The following is a 10,423-nucleotide window of genomic DNA, read 5'->3' as shown; positions in this document are numbered from 1 at the left end:
CTTTGATTAACGAGCTAGTCTAGTAGAGGCATACTAGGGACATTTTGTTTTGTCTATGTATTCACACATGTATCAAGTTTCTGATTAATACAATTCTAGCATGAATAATAAACATTTATCATGATATAAGGAAATATAAATAACTTTATTATTGCCTCTAGGGCATATTTCCTTCACGGCCTTGCTGCACGGTTCCATTAAAAAGGACGAACACGCGACCCTTCCACACACTGCCAGGCGGCCCCTCGGTAGGTGGCCAAGTTAATTACGACCGCATGCGGTAGTTGGCCGGTCGACAAGTAGGGCCGCGGCGTACATCGAGGGGACCCGCAACGCGTTCGCTTCATGTCCGCGTCGACACATTTTAGGCCCAAATTTGGGCATGAAATGCATCGGCTCGAACATAAAGCGAACACATTTTGGATTTAGGTCGCTGCGTTGGTCCTTCGTTTATGTCCGCTGCGACCAAACGGACATGGAAGAATGAAATGAATCGTCCGGTTAGAGTTGCTCTTAGAGCCGCGATGAGAGGAAAACACATGACACAATTGAAGACACTTGGGCCAAGGCGTGGGAGACGTGGTCAACATCGTGTAACCAACGGGAAAATGAGCAAAACACACTCCGGATTGCTGCAGGCTCTCGAGTTTTTTGCCCTGAATCTACTCATATCGCTCCACAATGCAAGTATGCAACCATTTATCAACGGCCCACCCATCAAATTACTTCATACTCATTCCGTCCGATGAAAAGTGTACATTTAAAAATTTTAAGATAAATTATGAAGTGGAGTAAAAAATGTATGGGGAAGCTGCAAGCCATCATCTCGCCTCTTTAATTACCCAATCCCCAATAAGCTAAATGCATATAGAAATTAAGAAAACTATGTACAGAATGCTATTGGTCTTGATTACCGTATGATGAGAGAAAATATTTTAAAGTATATTCAAAAGATAGAAGTATACTCTTTTGTGAACAAATTTAAACTCAAACATACACTCTTCACTAGACGGAGGGAGTAAAGCACAGCCCATTGACCAAGTCAAACCGTGAACCAAATCTCAAATTGAAGACCCGAGAGCTATAAAACGTAGCTATGGAGGAACATCCTCTCGGTTGAGTGGAGTTGTGGCTTATGGGCTCAGCCCATGTTCAAATTACACTTGTTTCAACAAAAGCCTTGCGAATAACAAAATAATAAATAAGAGAAGGTCTTTCAAAAAAAAAAGAGAAGGTAATCTGCAATTTTGGCATGAGAGAAATGCGCCTTGCGGATAACAAATAATGAATAAGAAAAATGAGGCAACATTAATCACTGACACGATACTTACCACTCCCAGTCACTCTCATACACAATATCTAGACTGCACGCACGTGTGAATTTCTCTTAATAGTGTGTCACACAGTACTACTCCTAATAAGTATCTAAATTCCTAGCAGATTACTATGAACTACTCCCTCAGTCCCATAACGTAAGATGTTTTTTTGACACTCATGTCAACACAAACTTAGTAGCACCAGCGTCCAACCATCTAATTGTACAATTTGCTGAATCCAGCTGCAAGTTCCCTTGAGACGTGCATGACCTCCTTCCTGGAGCCCCATTTGCCAAACTTCACCAGCTGCAGGAGCTGCAGGACATCACATTCACATCAGAGCTTTGTACCATCCCAAAACCTCTCTACTTATCTTCTGGAGCATCCAACTCAATTTGTCCTTGGCCTTATGCTTGTAGTCATTAAATTGCACCAACAACCTCGCTAATTCTGAAAAAAAAAATGATTTTCTAGGTCAGAGCAGATTAGCATGCACTAGGCAAACTGGTGACATCAGGTGGATGTAGGGTGGGGCAGTGGTGTTGTAAATTACCAATGAGTATCCTCAGATGGAGATAGCTAATGCTTGTTTTGATTTGCAACGTTATACGGTTGATTGCACCTATATTAGAGAAATTAGAATATCGGACTAACTAGGATATCCCCGCAAAAAAAAAAAAGACAACTAGGATGTTGGCAAGAGCCAAGGGCTCAACCATTTTTCTCTAAAAAAAAGGGCTCAACCAGTTTTGATAAGCATACAAAGTTGATTGAGACATACCGGACTCCAATCTGGACTGTTCCTCATGGCCGTATATGGCACACTTTGCATAAGCAAGAAGTCGAACATGACGTGGCGCCCCTAGATTCCCTAAAATGGACCTCAATAGTCCACTGAATTGAGATCACAAATAGCATTATGAACACAATAATGAGTGAGAAAATAGTAACAAGGTTATGCTCTCTACAAAGATTTGCCTTACTCGGTTCGAAGTATGACAAGAAAATCAGGCGGCAAGGATTCCATAAATGAAGATATATCATCCATTCCAAGAGAGTTCAAGTCCTGCTTTATACGTGTCTTCTCTTCACCAGATATTTGTGTTCCAAGAGCTGATTTGCTGGTGAGTACATGAGAGGCAGTTTAATAAAGAGTAACTTATTGCACGTCAGTGCCTAGCCCATAAAGTAAAAACTGTAACAACTGAGCTCAGTACAATATGTTTTAAGCAATGGGCCGGGATTCTAGAACTTAAATCGACTCCCTGGAAAAGGTTAGACTTTACTATTTAGCCCACTAGTTATTCCATTGGTAATCACTGAACTTTAGAACTGCTGCAAACCAGAACATGGATATGTAATAACTTTTACGGTATAGAACAAACACCTAGCTGGTTTTGTTCCTCAGGATCAAATCCAAAGCAATGCACTGGATTATCAAAGGTGGAAAGCAGTTGCTACTGTTTTTTTCTGGTTTTCTCTCACCCACTTGGAATTGTACATTAACTTCTTCTAGCCCTATAGAATACAATGAGGCGCCATGTTTTTTGCATTTTCTTGAGAAATGAGAAATACCAAGCTGGCTTTACTCAATGCATGGCTGATGTACTAAGCGTATGTAATGAATGCATGGCTGAAGTCTAGCAATACGAGCTAATGCATTGCAGAAGTACTAAGCAAATATGAAGCCAATGCATGGCTGATGTAAATAAATACAAAGCCAACAGTTTTGCCTATTCTTGATTGCCATAACAAAAAAAGACTTAATGTCTTTGTATGAACCACCTGATCAGAAATAATTTCCAAAGTTTCAAGTGTGGAATTGTATGCATCCAGTTGCTTAAGAAAATTGGTGTATTATAAGCATTATCCCTATTAACGTCGAACATGAGTTCTGTCATGGTTTTTACCCCATAATGAGAGAAGTCCGCAGAACATTACAATATTTGAGCATTATAGTGGAAGTGAAAAAAGGTTTACCTGTCTATAGTCCTTCCAGTGAATATTAAAGGAAAGTACTTCGCATATTTCCCGACACCAAACTGTTCACCTAACTCCAGAATTTTTTGCACATCCAGCGATATCAATGCTTTCCACAGCTTACAGTAGTCCAGTCTAAACTTTGGGTCCAATTCTTTATAAATACCATGATCCAACAAAACTGTAAAAGTATGCACCATTTTACCAATTAAAAACAATTCAAGCTCATTCTGTCAAATAGGAAGAGCTGAATAGGGATCTAGTAATAATTGAAACATTAAAGCATAAGGTTCTTAACAGAATGTTTCCGAGGCATACAATATACTAAACCCGGCCATTATGATATATTAATGAATATAGACAAGCAGAAAATATCATGTTACAAAACAAAAGGGAGCACCTAATGAAAATCTCCCTTGGCCTCGAGGAGAAACCAATATGTTTCCAGGATGAGGATCACCATGAACAAAACCATGTATAAATATCATTTCACCAAACAGTTCGATTAATGCTTTAGCTACCTGGAAGAAGGTACATATAGAGGTAAGAGAACACCCGCATACAAAATAGCAGGTCAGTGAGAAAAAATTATATCATGTGCAACATCAAATAAATGAGCATGAAGGGGTAAGCAGAATAGATGATGTTAGTAGAAGAAGCATTATTTTGCATCCTTTAGGAAATTTAATCTTGTTTTTATAATTCCTTTTTAGCTAATTTTGTAACTAATAAGAAGTGTCAACTATACAGAGGTACAAGAATACAAGTGAGCACCCCCATTTTCCGTTGCAAGGCATGGAACAAAGAACAGACATACAAAGCATAGTGAACGAAAATGATGATACATGAGAACTATCGAAATCGGGGAACACTTGTTTGTTGGTGGCTTGTTTGTGTGTCTGAAGTTTGCTTCTAGTTATTGTCAAAGCATGTGCGCAAGAACATTACTTGGACAATAAATACATTCATTTTAGCTATGGGTCTTAAGACAACCTTTGTAGGGCTGATATCGGCTTTCCTTAGGAAGTCCAAGTCATCAACCTGTCACAACAGTAACACAAGAGGTTATGCAAATGTACTTCATTATTAGTCACTTCAGATATTCTATTAACTAGAGGTAATGCTCTCCTCTCTCTTATGTTTGGATGCCCCCCCCCCCTTCCTTTCCAGTATATTCAATGCAGTTCAAGGATTATTTGTCAATAATAGACGGTATCCAACGATTTGTAAATTAAGCCCCAAAACAGCCCGTAAGATTTAGCCAAGGAGTAAGCATCTACCTTGTGGCCAGTACAAAATTCCATTGTCAAGACCTCCTTGGTTGTCAGTTCCTGCAACAGCTTCAACTAGTCACAAACTGCTATACACAAACCTAAACAGTTAAAACTCAAATAAAAGAAGTCACAAGTGAGGCATCTAAACTATCAGCATGAGGTTGAATGACTGCCAACTGTCAAATACTCCCTGCGTAATAAAAATATAAGAGCGTTTAGATCACTACTCTATTGATCTAAACACTCATATATTTTTTTACGGAGGGAGTACAACCTTAGTTCAGTCAGTATATGTTTTGACCATGCAACGTGGAGAATTGAACAAATTAATGATGTGCAACACTTCTTAGAGAGGCTCTACCAGCTTAATTAAACACTGGCTGGGCTTTGTGTCAACAACAGACTACAGTCTACTTGCGTAAGGTTTGTTTTTTTGTTCCTTGACTTATAGTTGATTGAATAAAATAGTAAGGATCACAGTTGGACGCTTGATACCCAAAAAACATGAGGTACTTTGACAACATCATTTTTCCTGAAGCAGCTTGTAGTTCTCTCGGAATTCTTAGCCTCTTGGGTAAAATCTGCAAAGCATCAATGCACGTGCTATAATGTCTGTAAGCTCCAAAGTCCCAGATGACCAAAAATCATCTTAACATGCTGCATTTAAAGAATTGAAAGGAGAAACTTGTGGGGACTAGGTGAGGGACGAGGATGCATCTTAACATTCCAACTTTTAATCTATCATGCTGCAGTTAAAGAATTGAAAGGAGAAACTTGTAATGCAGTTAACCGAGGTCACTCATGTTATATACCATGAATGTTTCCTTTTTTAACTCGTGTTATATACCATGAAATTTTCCTTTTTATGTAAGTAGGCCCACTTATGGAGAAACTAGACTATTGTTCTTTGATTCAATGAGAGGAATCGAGAACTAATGGATAGACAACGGTAGCTATTTTTAATGAATGCAATATTTGATGGTTCTACAACAATGGCCCCACAGAACTGTGAGCGAGGAAATGTTCAAGCACTTACCCAGTTCCATTGACATGGTTCTCTCAAATTCAAGTAATATTTTCTCAAACCTATAATCAGGAAAGATCTGCCAAAAAAAAAAGCTCAAATTTAGACTTCAACAACGAGACACTAATAAAGTATTTCAAGGAAGTTCAAACACATTGTTCTAAATACGTGAACAAAACAGACAAGCATGATAATTAAATCTGATCATAATGGAGAGCACAATGATGGTGCCAACAATAATCATTCAACCATTTCCTTATTAAGTTGTCCAGTTATGGCAAACCACCAACGGTTCAATGATGCCTAATGCATAATAACGGCATGATAACAAGGTAAAAGCAATGACTTGATTTGAATAGAAGAATATATTTGTCTTTTATTTCATCAATGATGCCACAAAAGAAACTGATGCATACATCCCTCCTTATAACATGCAGCAGAACATGTCAGGCCTAAAACATGCAGCGGCACATGTCTTTCTTCATCAATGAGCTTTTAAGTTATCCAATTGTGGCAACTACCCTCTGAAACAGTTAATGAAATACTAGCATAAAGCTAGTCGGCGAAAATCAAGGACTTCACTGGAGTGCAAACTATGTTAAGTCTCGCTTCCATTACAAGAACTTTGCTACACGGAGCAGCACTTTAAGTAAGGTTGCTTTTTAACAACAATCTTGATCGTTAACAAACCCAGCTGTTGAATTACAATTCTGGATGAAATGTATCCAGAGGCAGAGCCCAGGCCTTCTTTAACACTAGGTACAAACAGAAGTGAATAAACTAAGCCAGTCAAATACAGGGCCCCAAGTAGGAAATATTCTCTTTGCCATAATAAACTGAAAGCCCAAAGTTGATATCTGTAACATACCAAAGAGACATATTTTGACAAGAGGGACATAGTCATTATGTCTAGCTTCATTCGCCGCTCCAACCCAGGATACTGAACCTAGATGTCAAAATTAGGATGAAATTCCTCAAACATACTAATACACATGTAATCAACCAAGATAACTTTTTAGATCGATGCAGGCTTTACAGCTTCTACAGGGCAAGTTCGAAATCAACTAAAAATGGCATATAGTAATAGCAGGATATGTCTAAAAAAGAGGACAAATATTTGATGCAGCATATTTCGTCATTCCATTATAAAACTATGTTAGGTTGTTGTTCTTACTGACTTGTTAAAACAAAAACAAAAAACTATTTTTGTTTTGCAAGAAATCAGCATACCACACTTATCTTTTGACTAAAAAAGAACTGTGACAACTAACAAATATTCATGTTTATACCATTGGATGTCCTTAGCTGCTTACATGGAAAACCAGCTCATAAAAGTTTCATAGAGGTAAAGGTTAGAAATTATGACCTAATGTAACAATTATAGTTTTGACTTGACACATCTGATCATCATTATTATACTTTTAAATGTGAGAAAGTTGAAAGCATGAATTTAAGCTTAGATAAACGTTGGATAAATGACTACAATATGAATGCTGCAGATTCAAAAAAATACAATATGTAAGCTGCCACTTCCTGATGAAAGTGAGAAGTTGTTAATTAGTTGGCTGTCGTTGCAGCGATTTCATGTTCAGAATTTCGTACACATCAACACACCTAAATATGGTAGGTGCCTCAGCAAGAAAGAAATCTTGCTGGCGGGCATAAACTTGGCAGGTTCATACACAAGCTAGAACTCTGGATGGTGGGCATGTTGCACAAATGCTATGTCTCTACTTAGTTACTGTTGGAACCATGAGAATTACAGTGTGATGATGTCTTTCTGGACATAGCTCACCTGTTTACATAACTGGTATTTCATGTGGACGACAGGGCATTACACTGAACTTCATTTGGAAGGAAAATACACCAATTGTAAGACCTAAAATAAACTACACAGTTCAAACAAAACAAAAGCAAAACAGGAAAGAAGTGCAGTGTCAACAGTAATCTAACCTTTACAGCTACTTCCTGATTATTATTCAACCGACCTCGATGAACCTGAGCAATTGATGCAGCAGCGATCGGATGTTCATCAAATTCCAGGAATCTGGTACTCACATATTAACTTTTAAGCATTTTTTGTAAAAATTAAGTGCTAAATAAACAGAATATGTCAGTCAAACATGAGCTAGAGCTGGTGTCATTGGAAGCCCTGGGGAAATCTAGATTGTACAATTACACAAGCTTATCCTAAAAGATTAATCTAGTCCGTATGGACGGTTCACTAAACTCAACATCACTAATTTAAACACGGCCAAATTGGCCGACTGCACTGTATAAATTCAGTGCATTTTGCAGTCATCAAATGATGCAAATGGCACGAAGCTGATACTGACACTAAATTAATGTAAACACTAGGCATACTTATCGCTGTCTGAGAATCTGAATTATGATTGTACACAAGCTAGAAACAATCAATCAACAACACAGGCTGGCCAAAAGGCAGTAAGTGAACAGTAGAACTCCCAGCATGGCTAGATTCGAACAGGCAAATCACACAGTGGCAAGCACATGCACATTCTATCCTGATTACAGAGACCCACAACAGAGTAGCCAGCTAGTCATCACAGGTTACATTGAAAGGATGTGAAACCCTTTCTGCTCAAGTGTGTTTTCAGCTATGCATAATGCATACAAGAATTCTTGAGCCTGCATAATCATTCTAAATAGACAACTGAATAACAATGTGAGCAAATACAACCTTTTTTCTTCTGAAGTAAAACAGATCACAACGCAATTTCCAATGATCACAGCACTGACGACTAAAAAAGCATGAAATTTATGTACTTACATGCCATGTAGATCCCTGCCCAAATTTTGTTCAATCACTATTTTGATATCTTGATATTTGCATGGAGTTGCCTGAGTTATTAAAAATAATGTAAATATAAAAGTGAATATATATGACCGTGCACCAACAATAAGGTGGGTAGAAGTTATAGTAAACCTGATCCTGCAGGCAGGATAGAGTTGATATGTACTCCTTCGGTACTTGTCTTAGTGATGAAACAAACTGACCAGCTTTTACATAAAAGCCTCTATTCGCTTCACATAGTCTAAGCAGCTTTTTTGCTGACCTCAAGTGAACCTACAACAGGCAAGGAAAATACAGTACATCACGTAACTTTAATCTGACAAAACTCGAGTACTACAATACATGGTCTACTCATATGGGCGTCGGTGCACCATATTATGCAATTTGGTTTCCAAAATTGAGTGAGATAAGGAAGAGGTCTACAGATATAGCAAAATACTAGATGCAATTACACATTTGCGTAAGAAAAAACTAAACTTGTGTCATGATAGCTCATCCAAAACCAAGGGAAAATAAGCGATGACATTTGAAATGACCCATGGCTACCTCATGATGTCGCCTGGCACAAGTGATATTTTTGAATTCGTGGCCCAAATAGGCAAGTGGTGCACAAACAGCTCATATGATGTGGGTATCTGGCGCAATTAAGCGGCAACACATATTTTGCCCACAAAACCATCTTAAGTCGCCTTCCTTTACCAACCAAGTGGGCTCAAGGGCCCGCTGAACAGCAGCAGCGGTAACATTCATATGGTGAATTGCTAGTCCAAAGTATTATGTCGTATCAGAATGAAATGGGGTCCTGTTCTCAACAATATAACCAGAATGATTTGGCTGGGAGATTGAAGAAATGTAATCACTGTAGCAGCCTACCATGTAACGCAAACGTACCAATCCTAAATCAGTTTCTTTTCCTAAGAAAATCATAGCATGAGAACAAACGAAATTGCACATGCCCCTTCGCCTGGAACAAGCTTGCAGGCAGGCGGCACACCACCATCCCGTGCAGAATACATACCTCGGAGAGCTTACCCCGGTAATCTGCCGATCCAGGAACCAGCCCCCGCAGCGAGTATTTGTAGTCCACGACCACGAAGCCAATCTGAAGCAACCAATCAATCGGCAAAACTGAGCATGAGCAGCTATTGGCTGCTCCAGAGCAAGCGTAGCATTTCGCAAACCGTGTAAATGGCGCGGGAGGAGCGGGCGACGCCGTGGAACGTGGAAGCGACGCCGAGACCGTCGGCGGAAGGGGAGGTGGCGGACGTGGTCGCCAGGGCCGCGCCCGCCGCGGCCGCGAGGAGGAGAGGGGCACGGCGGCGGCGGAGCATTGGGGCGGGCAGTAGGGTTCGAGTGTGGTTTTTCCCCTTTTGGGCGGTAGCTTGGATTCGAGAACTTTTGTTTTTGCCTTTTTATTGACCGGGAGAAAGGAAGTTTTATTTCATAATAATAATAAATAATACTCCAGGTTTTACAGTAAAACAAGGTAACTAATAAAACTAGTAAATACGCACGTGCACACTTGTAATCTTAAGATTTGTTTTTGTTTATTCTACTTCATTCATTCATTCATTATAATCAAACCAAACCAATCCCTTCATATTGTAGGTTTCAAAACATAAGCTGTGAGGTGATAATATTCTGTTTCTCACATGGAAAAATACACTTTCATATGCAGCAGGACACTGCCACTTCAGAGTGCGACTGCATGCCCTACCAACTTACTATGACATGACCGATTAGGGGATTGCCGCGTGCCGAAGTGACATGTATAAAATTAGAATGTGGTTTATTAAAATTTTGACAAATAAATCACACGAAACGCTAAGCGTTAATATATAACACACATGTAGGGATGCAGGACGACGCCCTTAACCTTGAACGTCAGGAGCGGCCGTCGGCCATCCTCGCTGCAATCCGCTTTGGCGGCCTCCATCTCTCCTAATCTGTGGCCACCCAGTGCTTGTCCTTCGGCCTGATCTTCTTCGCGACCTTGTTGCCGTCGTTCCCGACG

At 39.5% G+C, this 10,423-nt stretch overlaps 1 protein-coding gene across 3 annotated transcripts; it reads right to left on the bottom strand.

The window, feature by feature from the left end:
- Positions 1-1,268: 1,268 nt before the first annotated feature.
- LOC123077742 (aarF domain-containing protein kinase 1) lies at positions 1,269-9,796 on the bottom strand. 3 transcript variants are annotated; one of them, XM_044500058.1, is made up of 16 exons: positions 9,591-9,796; positions 9,428-9,511; positions 8,542-8,682; positions 8,386-8,456; positions 7,548-7,641; positions 6,463-6,540; positions 5,607-5,673; positions 5,066-5,151; positions 4,577-4,627; positions 4,290-4,337; positions 3,697-3,817; positions 3,297-3,477; positions 2,300-2,437; positions 2,098-2,210; positions 1,870-1,938; positions 1,269-1,766 (listed from the first exon to the last, which is right to left on the bottom strand). In XM_044500058.1, exons 1-16 carry the CDS (start codon positions 9,738-9,740, stop codon positions 1,648-1,650), a joined length of 1,611 nt encoding a protein of 536 aa, XP_044355993.1. In that variant the 5' UTR covers positions 9,741-9,796; the 3' UTR covers positions 1,269-1,647. The 3 variants fall into 3 exon arrangements, with proteins under 3 accessions (XP_044355993.1, XP_044355994.1, XP_044355995.1); XM_044500059.1 differs by having other exon boundaries at positions 6,463-6,534; XM_044500060.1 differs by lacking the exon at positions 1,870-1,938.
- Between the last annotated feature and the right edge of the window lie 627 nt (positions 9,797-10,423).

Source organism: Triticum aestivum, chromosome 3D (genome assembly GCF_018294505.1).
Source record: "Triticum aestivum cultivar Chinese Spring chromosome 3D, IWGSC CS RefSeq v2.1, whole genome shotgun sequence".
Classification (NCBI taxonomy): Eukaryota; Viridiplantae; Streptophyta; class Magnoliopsida; order Poales; family Poaceae; genus Triticum; species Triticum aestivum.
This window is presented reverse-complemented; position numbering and strand designations above follow the sequence as displayed.